The following is a 13,055-nucleotide window of genomic DNA, read 5'->3' as shown; positions in this document are numbered from 1 at the left end:
GGAGAGGATGTAGGACTCGGGAGCTATAATAGGTTTGGTAACCAGGCTAGTACTGTACATGTGCGAAGGGTTAGGAGCAGGTGCAGCGTACTTTCTCTTCTCTGGCTATTGGCTCGATCGACAAAGATCGTTCACCAATCCAGTCTGGCTATCCTTGGAGTTGTTCGGTCTCTGCTTCTTTTATTCCGCTTTCTTAGTTCGAAATAACCCCCATGCGAAAGAAAACCGGCCGCATTTCTGCACCCATCTCCGTAAACCATATTGTTCAAAGCAAAGTCCGACTCTGACCACAAGCGGTGGAGACTGTGGTGCTACTATGTCGATCACCTCCTTGACATTTTTTCACATGGCGGTTTTTCACTAATTTCCACCCTCTACATGATGGACTCGCCCTTCTGTTGGGACCCCGTAGCCGTCGGGACGTTCATGCCAGTCTAAATGTGGGGTCCATCTTCTTCAGTGTCGTCGGAATTCGAGCCTAGTTTTCAGGCGCTGGGTCGACGATCGACCACTGGATAGCACAGATAGGGATGACCTCTCATGTACTTGGATGTTTCCTGATGGCGTTTGCTCCATATCTTCCTACACCGAAACATAATTCTCTATTTTGGTGAGTATAAATGTATATACCGATCGTTGAGTGTAAATGTCTGTCCAGTTCAAAAGCAACACTATTACATATGTCTTCTTATTAAAATTAGGATGTGTTAAAAATGTATGTACGGCTGAATAAAATCTTGGTTGTCTCTTTACTTATACTAGGATATTAATACAGTTATGCACAATACACTTTAAGTGATCGATGATAAATGACAACAAAATAATTCACAGGTTGCCAAACCAGGCATTTGTCATTGGCGCGAAGTTTGACTGGCTAAAATCATTGAAGTTGATAAGAAATTCAGCAAAGATGAAGCATTAAAGTGTCCGCTTACAAAATCAACCTTTCTTTATTTCCATTTCATCTAGATTTCTACACTGCCATGTGAAGGTGTCCGGTGAGACCAGTGTTAAAGAGCCGAAGGTCAACTGAAAACATAAGTAATATGAAATGAAAATTCCAACTTTCAAAGCAAACAATTAATGGAATGTTGTGTGGGTGAAATGTCCTGTTGAACAGACAGATAAGTACTGCACACGCTTTCCTGTGGAATATAAGATTCTACTAAAGCCTAGCTGGCGTTGACTTTGTTTCTTGTTAGTTCGGTTGTTTCTCTTTATTTACATGTAGTCCTGCTTCGCTGACAGGAGTCATGAAAAGGTGAGCATGAGAAGACTGGCGACAGTTAATCAATGACGTTTTCACTCGAAAAGAGTCACGTGCACTGCGAGATGCGGTACAATGATGAATTCTTTGCTCAGTGTTGGTTTACATATCGGTAAATGTGTTCTCACCAAATTGACTAGAAAAGCATCGGTCTCGGTCTGTAGGACCGCGAGTCTGTTCCAGTATTCTCAGGCCTGACACCAGGCGGGTACAATACTAGTATTCCAGGTGAACCGACCCTACCTCACCTGCCTGCTACCTTGGTTACCTCTATTGTTTGCGCGTACATTGAAACCATAGGTACACCGCTGCAAAACGGAATCGGATGGAAATTCACTTCAAAATAGTTTTGTTCATTTTACAACATCTGCTACGCCTGCCCTCTGATTATAATCGTATATATATGATTTCTAATGTGACAAATAGTCATCGGAGTCCGTAGTTATGGCCCAATTGGACTTTTTATTTGCGTTTGGATGTTGTTGAGAAAAACAAAGATGGCGGAAGGTGTGCCGAAACCGCAGCGGGATCCTCCTCAGGGGATGGAACCGTTTGATCGAGGCGCTCTCAGCGAGGAACAGCAGGCCAAGCTCAATCAGTTCAAGGTAGGGGATCTCCTAAAGCTTTGTGGAGAGCAGGATGTCACAGAGAGGTCCTGTGTAGCGACCATCTTCTGCCGAGAAGTAGTGCCATTATTCCAAAATGTATGTTGACCCCCCTCCCCAGGCTAGTTTACTTACTTACCACCATACCAGATCCAAACAACGGCCCCCTCCCTATGTTACCTCACACCTAACTGTACTTTGTAATTTTTGTGAACAATAAACAATAATGTGAAAGTGTATGTGGGTTCTAGCCCTCTGTATACATATTCAACATGTGAGTAACACGTTATAATAATATTTCATCATGCTACATCTGTTGTATTATTTTATGCTACAGTGATCTTCCACTAACTTCTGCTAAGAGTTGCTATAGTGATGATGATGACCAATGGTTATTGTATGAAAATGTATCTCTGTGGTTTGTCTGTGTAGGTGCAGACCAGGTTAGGTAATGAGCGTTATCTCAGGGAGCATCCTGAAGTCTCCTGTATGGTGTCTGGCTTCCTCAGGTATGAACTGACAGAAAGATGATCATGTCTATCTTGTCTTGCCTTGTCTTTTGGCCATTGTGACTTCACAGTCTTCTTGAAACATCAAAATCAAATCAAATTCAAAATGAAATGGTCAAAATCCAAGCAGTCAATGTTTTTGTTCACATTAATTATTGGTACCATAGGCATAGCCATGCACCAATTATTGATATGCAAATCACCCAACTGCCACTTGCTTTTTGCCACTTGCTACTCCAATGTAATGGTGATCGCACGTATACTAGACATGATTCAAATCATTACTAGTACTTTTCATGATCTCTTTTTCTGATTGTGCTCAAATGAAGATATTTGTGTTCATTTTCCACAGTGATGTTTTGGCAAAGAAACCTGAAAATATCAGGGAGTTTGCTGCAGGTGAGTACTGAAGATTGTTTCACTTACAAATGATGCTATAAGTATAACATTGTAACTTTGTAAGAATGTTAATATGATTTAGTTTCTACAACCTAGATGTTTTCAAAGTACAGTATTTCTTTGGTGTATTCAAGGAGGATTATGACTTGTAAGTTGTATGTAGATCATTAATGTTATACATGTTACATTGTTGGATGACATGTCTGTTAAATACACGAACATGTTGCTGCTGTAATTTGCCTACCAACAAGGTAGCCAGGGGGTTCAAATTATGATTATTATGACATCAATGAAAAGCCCTATAAATCTTATACATGTACTAGTAATTTCTAGACAAGGTAACTGGATTCATGTAAACAACCATTGCTCTTTTTCTCCCAGAAGAACTAATATTCTTTTTTTTACCATGTTGGTCCAGAATACTTCAGGAACCCAGAATTGCCTGATCAAGTCATGAAGGAAGTTGCAGCACAAGAGGAGAAGAAAAGGATAGCATCACAGGCTAAGAAGAGATTGTGAAATGCAGTAGTGTATTGCTAATTCTGCAAATATCATATTGTGCCGACTGTCTCATTTTATATCATCTGAAATCTGTATATAGACTACGGAGTGCTTGTGTGTAGGTTTTTGCCTTACCACATGTAAGGTAGGAACTAGTCCCAGGATAGTTCATAGCAAGTGCTAAATTTTGTTATCTGTAATCATCACATTATAGCAGAATTTTGTACTTCTCTTCTCAATCAGGAACCTTTAACACATTCCAGGTATTGTACATACCATTACATATGTTTTGTAGCATTTGAAATGCTGTTTGAATGACATAAACCTTGTGTAGCTCATGGTACACAGCATTAAAAACTATAAATTGTTAATAGTAGTCTGTCAATAATACTAGTATCCTGGGTAGAAACAAGCGTCATACAATGTACTTATGAAATATGGAGACTCACATCTATTTTTGTGTTTAATATACTGACATATACTATCTTCTAACTGGCTTGCCCTGTATCGAAATGATGACTATTTGGCAAACAGGACAGTCAGGAAATCCTTTCTTCTCAATGTCTGCTTTATGATTAGGAAGCCCCAGCAAAGCCACATCTAGATATCAAAAGATGCAAAGTTTTATTTCCGCTATGTACATACATGTATTCTGTACATTTCAACACTACAAATAACATTCAATTGAGTCTAACTGGAACGTTTAAAAAAAAAATAGATGTCAACTCTTTCAATCGGTGGAGGGAAAGTCAGTGTTTGATTAATGAAAGCTTCACAACATGACAACATTTCTAGGACTGTTTTGTAATGTATATACCAGTAACTTAATTGAGTATGGATGTAATTGTGTTTCAACAATGTGGCATTAAATTTCACCAACTCCTGTTGTCAATTTATCTCTGATATGACCTCTATGTAACTCAACCTGCCCAATGCTACAGGGATGTCGTGTGGGGTATCTACTTTTGTGTGGTTTTGTTCGCTAACGTCTAAACAGTACTGGTTGCAACACCCCTACTGCGCAAATGGATTAGCCGACTTGACGACAGACTTGTTCTCTCGGTGATGAGGACCGTGATGTGGTTGTTGACTATCATTTTTGTGGCCTAATGCTTTTGTGCGGTGGGCACCAGTAGGTATATTTCTCCTTGTTTGTGTGTATTTATTCTTATTGCAATGATTTATGGTAATCGTTTCGTCCTGACGATGAAACGGCTGAAAGTGATTAGTGATCCTATATTTTACCGACATAAAAATCAGACGTACACCGTGCCCCGCTCAGGACTTAGGCCCTATTCCCACTAGGGTAAAATTGTCCGGATCGAGCCGAATTGATTCGCTTTGATCCGGCTTTGAGCTGCATCGAAGCCGGATCAAAGCTAATCAATTCGGCTCGATCCGGACTACCCTTTTGCTATTGCTATGGTGACGATTGTATGTTTATTATATGTGGTGTTTATGTAAAAGGTATGTATGGTATAGCAGTTTGTTCGTTTTGTTTTATCTCGCCAAACCAAAATCATTCTTTTGTTTATACAGCCCCCGAGTTGTCTTTAAAATTTAGAATTTTAGATCTTAAGATTTTCGCTTAAGAGACAGAACTTTCTTTTCAACTTTCAGGTCGCTTTAGATCAATGACTTGACGTGAAACTCAGACTTTATAAACTGGAGACCAGCCTAACACATTCCCAGCATCCTGATTGCGATATCTGTTGACTCCTATTGGGATCTTTACCGGTAGAATCGGCGATTCTGCCAGATTGCAATCTCTACCCTGACATATATATATCAATTGAAGATAAATACACATTGTACCCAGTTCCGATGATTTTAATGTATTTGACATGTGTGTACATAAGGTGTGTTTGTAAAACAAAATCCATGTGAAAATTAAGGCAAAAAACATTGCTCCTTCAAAAAATTGACAGAAGTAACAAACGTGTTGCTTTTGTGTGGGAAAATTGCACATCTTCCTATAAACTCTAGGAAAATTGTACAGCGAACTATCAATTCAAACGTTATCATTGTAGTTACATCACTCTCATCTATAAAAGTACAATATACTGTATAGCAAGGTCATTTCATCATCATGTAAACATAATGTGCTTTTACATATACATTGTACATCAGTGTATTTGACTTCTCAGTGAGAAAACTCTACTAGCATGCTCAACACTATGTTACAACACAGTAGGGTGGAAAGGGCTGTGATTTAGTCGCTTTGATGTTATAAGTTCCGATGTTCTCTGTTATTCGTGAGTACTAATCACTTCACGTTCAGCCCTCCCATCTTGCCCCACCAGTACCAACTTGCGGAACAGCCACACTATCTGCATATCCGTACTATCGACATTCGTGATGTTGTCTAGACATTGGGTTACTTCATGAAGTTCTCCTTTGTAAACCAGCTTAACATGCCACCTATCATTTGCCAAGTTAACGTGTTGCAGTTCAATTATCTAAAGTACTCACCAGCTATCACAAATGTACAGTAATTGTATTACTTAAACATCCCTCTATTTGATTAATATTCAAGTCGTGCGATTTAAGGTTTAGTGAGTAATTACGGTGAGGTTTCAACATTGTAACAGAAATGTGAATCAAGTATAAATGAATAACAAGTTACAAAAAATGTTAGGCTAAGCCCTTTCTTCAGCAGCAGTTTAGTGCAGTTTGCCGAGGATGAAACAATTTTATTAAATTCATTTCAACGTCGGTAATTCATAACAAACGCTATGGTTCAAGGTAGAGGAGGACATGGTATGTGTGTTGTGTTATCAAGCCTGGAAGAGGGCTGAGTTACCGGGGAACAAATTGCATCCATATCCCTGCTAATCGTTCAAAACTTTTTCTCTGGACTTCCAAAGTCCAAACGCTGACCGTGCAAACGTGGTACATAGATCTATGTTCTGCACTAAGGTTTCTGCACTAAGGTTTCTTTAAAAACTCCCTGTTTTGCTGCTTGTTCTGTGTGGGGGTGCTTTTATGACATTACTAGCCACTTTTGGAAAGTGTGCTTGTTAGGTAAGGTTTCTGGTTACACAGAACTAGACACCATGTGATCTATCCTCTTCTTGACGGTGAGTCTCTCGGAGGTCCAGTCAGGCGCTATGATGAAGTGACTGCGGTGCGGCGGGCGGACATGTTGGAAGAAGCTGACGTTACAGGTGTAGTCCAGCGACTTCTTGGGTTGGTTGCGGTACCACCGCGGGGGGTTAGGGGGCAGTCGTGCTATGGTCACCTTGGTCTTGCCGCTCTCCACTTGACTGGAAGGAATAATAGAATGATCAATGATGGGAACGTCACATGAATTGCTCTAACTCCTCCTGCAATCCATCCACAATTCTGAGCAATTCTTTATTGTTGTTCTATCGAGATCTAGGAACAAAAATAGCAAATCAGTAGCCTGACAAGGAAACCCACAAACCAACGGCTTCGAAAATGTGTCAGAGATGATAAGGGGCCTTGAAAAGCACAAAAAAATGCACCACAGTGGTCCCTTCTTGATAAACATTGACACGTGGTTAGCGTGATCAGGACTACGGCTAACGTCATTAGTTGTGTGACGTCACCGCGACTTACCGTTCCTTCTTACCTCCCGAACTCTTGAAGATTTGTGACAGGTATGCCTTTCTGTGTGCAGAGCAGAGAAGCATAAGAAAGCAGCGAGGATGAAACTTTTTGGCAATCCCTCCGACTGAGACACCCCATGTTATCCTCTTTACTCATTTAGCCCTTACTTTGCAAGCCACCACCACATTCGAATGATGTGGTTGACGCTTATTTGGAAATATTTTGTTTTTGGCTACATTCGAACCGCCTTCCGTCAAAACACTTTATAAAAGCGAAGGAGACCTTCAGCAGTGTAAAGTCCTGAAATAATGTGCCTTCAGATCAGGTTTGACAGCTTCATAAGACACTTACTCTTCCAAGTCCTCCATGTAGTCCTTCAGGACCTTCTCTTCGCGGGGGTTCCCGTCCACCCTGCCGTCCACCCCGTTCAGCCTGTAGGCCGGGGGCGGTCCGTTGTTGGCGCCGGTGGGGGCCAGCTTGCGCCGTTGTCGCGCAGGTGCAGAACGAGTGGCTCTATTCTGGGACGCTGCAAGTTGGTAAAAAAAAAACGACACCTTTTTTTCAATGAAAGTAGCGAAGCTTCACCCGAATTGCTCTTGAAGTAGCGAACCCGGTGTATTTGGTTCTTTGGCTTTGCAATTTTCGTCACGTTACTAGTCAATCACATGTCGTGTGTTAAGGCATCTCTTTTCCTACCTGACTTCTCCAGACGTACAGGTGAGCTGCCCCGTGTGGCCACATGTACGCGCATGGAGCTGGGCTGGGACCGCTCAGGCCCGGCTGACTTCCCGCCATTCAGACTCTTCAACATGTCGTAAACTATCTGTTTCTCTGCACAACGGGAGGGAAGACGGTGACGTGATTAAACACGGCCATCACCAACGGTGGTGTACAGTATTATTTTCTATATGTGTTTCCTAGTTTTAATGACGCTCCTTTTTTCTAATGTCAAACAAGAACAACAACAGGCATCTCAAAGAGTGAGTTAGCCGCACAAAGTATAATATTCGTGAAATCGACGCGCCTCAGAAATTGCATTAAAACAAGCCTATTTACATCACCTCCTGCGGAACCATTCACTATGGGGAGAAGGCTGATTTAATAAAGGTTTTGACAAAGAGCCAATGTCCTTCAGAACTCTCTTGGCGACTCCCGGGTATTTTAAGTAAATGACGCAGTACTGTGTGCAGCAAGATTAACCCCCCACCCGCCAATCAAATTTGCGCCGGACAGAAAGGTTCATACACTTAGTCTAATGTGTCATCCAAAATTGCTAACAGAATCTATTCAGTGTGTTGTCTCGTACGGGTAGATTGAAAACCCATAACAAAAACGAGTAAACCTTTAGCTAATATGAAAAGCCGCAACGACAATGAACAATTACCGTACAGAGCAACACTATACAGTACATTGTTTCAGTTGTGGGCATTGATTGGCAACTGGTACTGGAAATGGGAAGAGACTTAAGGACCAGAAGGATTTTAGTCGCGTCTTTGTGAAGTCGTCTTACCGTAGTCGTCAGCGTTCTGTGCCCAAGTCTTGAACTTGCCCACCTGTCCGTCTGTCGTCATAGCACTCACCTGGCAAGTGAGAACAAAACAACAAGGGTTACGTACGATCAAAGTTAACAACATGTACAAGACATACATTTTTAGTTTCTGCAGTACTGCACATTCACGTCTCGTTACTACTTATAGCACTTTCGCTTTCTTCTGAACATTTTTTATTCACAATACGTAGCTGGAACGTTATGGTGATATTGCATCGCGTCTGACGCTGCCAAATACTTTTTTTTTTGCAGTTTTACTTCAGCATGACCTTGGATTTTATATGATCTTTTATAAAGCACTTGTTCGTGGACACTTACCGGCCTGTGTTGAGGCGGCGGGATGGGCTGGTGGGACTGCGGGTACGCCGTGTAGCCCGTCATGGCGTGCGGCGGGGTTTTCACCGTTCGGTACGTCGTCCACTCCTGCTCTTCCTCCCTAAATTCGCCAGGAGGAGCCGTCTTTGGTCTGCTCGGAACCGAGTTCACGTGGTGCTTTATAGCAAAGGAACCAAAAAATGAAGTGTCATTTTACCAATAAATGAGACTGATGTTATACTGTAACACATCAAGTATATGATTTTTCATGCGTGCCTCATTAAACCATCTCAGAAGTTTTATCTCGCATAATCAATGTATTCAAAACAGTTAATACGTGCATCATTTCGTCTCATAAACTTAGCAAAATATATTAACCTTCTCCCTGTTGCCTAAAACTGGAACCCATAATACGTATTTTAGAAAGGAGAATGTTAAAATCCTTTACGTGATGATGAAGCAGTATTACCTGTGGTGCTGTGGGAGGGTGGAAGGGTGTCCGAGTGTTCCAGGTTGACCAGTGAGCCTGGTCCTCCGGTGCTGTCGGCGGTCCTTTGTTGACCACTACCCACTTCTCTCTAGGCTTGTACTGAGGTAGGCGAGCCTGGACAGTTACTCGCGGTACCTCTGGGTCTAAGGAAATACCAAACAACACAGGCACCATAAGCAAAAGTGGGCGACTACTCAGTGAAAGGAAATGAAAGTCTGCGCCATTAAACCACCTGAATGCCTTTCGTTTGTTGATTTTATTGATTGGATGGTTGCTGCTCGCATAGTTTGACATGGCAACTCAAACTACGCAGTCATAACAACACACCAATTCGTTTCCTACGTGATGTGCCCTCCCTCCGCCGCAAATGAGTAGCTAACTTTTCTTTCAATGCAGCACGACAGCATACAGGCCCAGTTAACGACACCTCGTTTAAAATCATATGCGGAGAGTGAAGAAGGATATTAATCATTTTCTATGCAGGAACATTTCTCGGTCCCGTCGATCTTCTAGAGTTTGACACACGACAGATGATGACACGATACACGGATTATCATATTATACGGAAAATTGCAGAATGGTGACGAGACTGAATCCCCCAGGGACAGTCTGTTGTCTAAACATGATGGCACCAAAAGATAAGATTCACCTGTACGCACCTAATTTAGGTACCATACACATGTACTAGTGCGGCACCAAAAGATAACAATCACATATACGCACCTAACTAGCATTTTTTTCTCCCTAATATCCAGCTCACTTGTGAGAAAGTACTAGTATATACATGTATATATTACTTTCCATTTTCTTCTTTCTTTAACCAAGCAGACAAAGCAAGACCGATTCACCAAACTCTGTCTAGCTGTGTAGAAGGCATGCACCTCCAATCGATACGAGAAGCATTGTGGACGTTACTGCAGTTGCTATTCTCCACAGGAAGCAGCAACAATGTCCAAATTACGTGCCCGGTATCGAGGTTGGTTCTCCAAAGGAACCCCTTTGTAAAGGTCGATGTTTTCATTGTAATTCATGACGCAGACGGAGAATGGGTCGGCGCTGGACAGGTTGTTTTAGTATATCCCAGCCAACATCGGACGGCTTAGTTCCCACTGTGCGCCGGCACTGTGTCAGATCCAGTGTTTACGGGAAAGATCCGCTTACAGGTTGCTGTACAGACTATAGTTGGTCTAGTTTTTGTGTGTCAACGGCGTCTGTATAACCAAAGCACAGCCATAAGTCGAACCTAAACATTCAACCGGCTTCTCTTCGGAAAAAATGAGATTCTGCACAGGCTCAGAGCGAAAACATCCGATGATGTTACATCGTCTGTGTGTCCCGGGTTCAGGTTCAAGTGCTCACGACTTTTCTGAGCGGTGCCAAACTACGTGCATTGAATGTTAGGTACTAAACATGCCGCTGTTTATGTGTACACAGTCACACTGTTTTAGACCCGGTGGATTTGCGTAGATCATGTGTGCAAAACTAGCCCTTTTCCCGACCTTTCAGCTTTCAAACAATGTCATGGTGGGATGGAACATGGCAAATACACACATAGTTTGTCGGCAGATAGGTGCCGTCATAGTTGTCCGAAAATTGTTACCTTTCACTATGATATTGAAAGAGCGCAGTTATATGAGTGAATCAAGGCAAAAATGACTGCACATCCGAGTGAGCAAATATGCCCCAAATTCTTCTAGCTACTCTGACGAAGCTTATTCGTGTAATACGCGTCCAGTTCGGCCTACTTTACCTTTAACTCCGTGTATAATCTTACAAAGCTCGTGTTAGAATCACTGACCAAGTGTCTCAGGCAAAAAGACGGTCACGCTAAGAAATTCTGTCAACACCAGACAACCTAAAACCTCACCTGTCACAAGAAAGACCTCAAAATTCCACAGCTCTCGTTGGAGAGATTTTCCGCCAAGCGAGACCGGGCTGCCACAAGGCCCTTTAGTCTGAACTAAGACCGTGACTGTCTGACTATTGTTAGTCCTACAGGGTGGCAACAGACACCTCCAGGTGATATAATAGCACTGCAGGTACGGCAGAAAAGCGTCCTTGGCAACCGCGCCGGAGTGTCGTATGACTCGTGACCCCTGGTTGGAGTGTGCGTAGAAGAGGCTTCTCGTGCAAAAAGATACCCGAGACTGGTTTAGTGTTCAAATTCAGTTCACGTGTGGAGTTCGCACAGACTTCGGTCAGAGTCAGAATTGTTCTTAACAACAAACTCACCGCAACCTTAGTTAGTAATGAGTCGCGAACCGTCTATAAAGTACCGACGAGTACCAGACCGTGTCCACAATTTCGGAAACTCTCTTCCAAACTCTATTACCACATAACAAATTCCACAACTCTACAATTGCCCTTTATGACAGACCTAGTACCTGTCGATTGAAAACCATCTATCTAACCAACAACTCAGAATTGCGCTATCGAGCAGCGCCTCCTAGCGTTTGTAGCAGGCTCTGTGTGCATCAAAGCACGACTGCCAATGTTACATACTTATATATCTGCTATATGATCCTGACAGTAAGGGATAAAAAAATATGTATTGCACTGTCTTACCTGGAGGTTGGTGATAGATTTGTTGTTGCTGTGGGGGCTCCAGCGACTGCTTCAGGTATTGCATCGACGGCCTGACAAATTTCTTCACCACATGGTCCCCTGTGTGTGGCACTGGGGAACGAAACGGTGCGATTTGTCAGTGTTTGAAATCTTCATGAATCGAAAATTGCTTATATCATTTTATTAGCGATACACATGTTATGACACAGTAGTAGTACAAAATGTAGTTGCTTTAGGATCAAAATGGCCTCTCTTAACTAAAGTGAAAATGAGTATTGTCCTGTCCTGTATTTGTCCTCTGCGTCGGTGGCGGCATAAATGAAATTGAAAAAAATGAGTGTGTCGTCGCCATGTCTAGTCGTGAGATGTTGGAATATTTAAAAAAAAACACCTCTGTTGATTCATCTGCTTATTGGGACAGTCCTACGGTAACCATCGGTCCTTCTAGCCTCTCTCAAGAATGTTAGACTATATCTGATGGAGACCAAAGGTTTGGTTAGTTTTGAGAGCAATAATGAAGCCGATTAGTGACCTCGTTTGCAGCGAATAAATATTTAAAGTCGCAGATAAGTAACTGTTGATGTAAAGGGCAGGTGTCATAATGTTGGCCGTTGCCATAGAAAACAATGCATAAGAATGAAACAAAACACCAATTGCCATATATTGTCATACCGTACATTGTAATACGTTTCGCCAATTCTAGTTTTATGTCGTAAAACAAAAAAAAATCCCCGCCCCTGCTTTTAAGTTAAAACCACCTGTACTCTCTCGTTCTGCTGGGTTTACCTTATAATTGTACGAAAGTTTCGTTGATGTTGTTTAAGGCCTTAAAGTTAGATTCCAAGGCAACCTATATCTTCTAATATTTGAGGACCGCTGACAACAAGGACACAAGTACACATTGAACGGCAAAAAAACTCCGGCAAATATGTCACCAACGTTAAACAGTGACATAGACCACGTGCTATGTATCCATGGCAACCAGGGACGCCACAAGCTCACCTGTGTGGGCAATCGTCACACTATTGCAATCAACATGTCTTCTATTTGTCTCTTATCAAAACACAATTTTGCTTCTCCAAGTTACCTTTAGTGAGGCAAATATGTACGAGTACATCTTAATTCTCTTATAAATTAGCCAACAGACTTTCAGGATTGCACCAAGCTGACAATAGAACAAAAATACCTCATATTGTGGCGAAGTACAATTAAAACACGTCTTTTACCATTTGTTTTTATCTAAGGAACAGTCATTTAGCAAGTAGGAAAAGTCAACTCTAGC

The 13,055-nt window shown here is 42.0% G+C and overlaps 2 protein-coding genes across 3 annotated transcripts in view; one reads left to right on the top strand and one right to left on the bottom strand.

Annotated features, from left to right (window-relative positions):
• The first annotated feature begins 1,730 nt into the window (after positions 1-1,730).
• Positions 1,731-4,177, top strand: LOC109480801 (RIIa domain-containing protein 1-like). The gene is made up of 4 exons (XM_019783114.1): positions 1,731-1,872; positions 2,305-2,381; positions 2,734-2,780; positions 3,199-4,177. Exons 1-4 carry the CDS (start codon positions 1,744-1,746, stop codon positions 3,297-3,299), a joined length of 354 nt encoding a protein of 117 aa, XP_019638673.1. The 5' UTR covers positions 1,731-1,743; the 3' UTR covers positions 3,300-4,177.
• Positions 4,178-4,664: 487 nt separating this feature from the next.
• The window catches only part of LOC109480800, a 12,373-nt gene continuing 3,982 nt past the window's right edge, over positions 4,665-13,055 (bottom strand). For both annotated transcript variants that reach the window (XM_019783113.1, XM_019783112.1), the window contains 7 exons: positions 11,774-11,884; positions 9,188-9,351; positions 8,722-8,895; positions 8,365-8,434; positions 7,551-7,685; positions 7,206-7,380; positions 4,665-6,547 (listed from right to left, as the gene is read on the bottom strand). In XM_019783113.1, coding sequence (XP_019638672.1) covers positions 6,319-6,547; positions 7,206-7,380; positions 7,551-7,685; positions 8,365-8,434; positions 8,722-8,895; positions 9,188-9,351; positions 11,774-11,884 — 1,058 coding nt within the window. In that variant the 3' untranslated portion in view covers positions 4,665-6,318. The remainder of the gene's footprint in view (positions 6,548-7,205; positions 7,381-7,550; positions 7,686-8,364; positions 8,435-8,721; positions 8,896-9,187; positions 9,352-11,773; positions 11,885-13,055) is intronic.

This window comes from Branchiostoma belcheri, unplaced genomic scaffold (assembly GCF_001625305.1).
Source record: "Branchiostoma belcheri isolate BF01 breed outbred unplaced genomic scaffold, Haploidv18h27 scaffold52, whole genome shotgun sequence".
Lineage (NCBI taxonomy): Eukaryota > Metazoa > Chordata > Leptocardii > Amphioxiformes > Branchiostomatidae > Branchiostoma > Branchiostoma belcheri.
The sequence above is the reverse complement of the archived record's forward strand: the minus strand, read 5'-3'. Positions and strand labels throughout refer to the sequence as shown.

What these genes read in the sequence shown, in the direction of transcription:
- LOC109480801 (XM_019783114.1), top strand. Translation starts at nt 1,744, where the DNA reads ATGTTGTTGAGAAAAACAAAGATGGCGGAAGGTGTGCCGAAACCGCAG. An exon ending in CCAAGCTCAATCAGTTCAAG is followed by an intron (nt 1,873 to 2,304) that starts GTAGGGGATCTC and finishes TTGTCTGTGTAG; the next exon opens with GTGCAGACCAGGTTAGGTAA. An exon ending in TATCAGGGAGTTTGCTGCAG is followed by an intron (nt 2,781 to 3,198) that starts GTGAGTACTGAA and finishes ATGTTGGTCCAG; the next exon opens with AATACTTCAGGAACCCAGAA.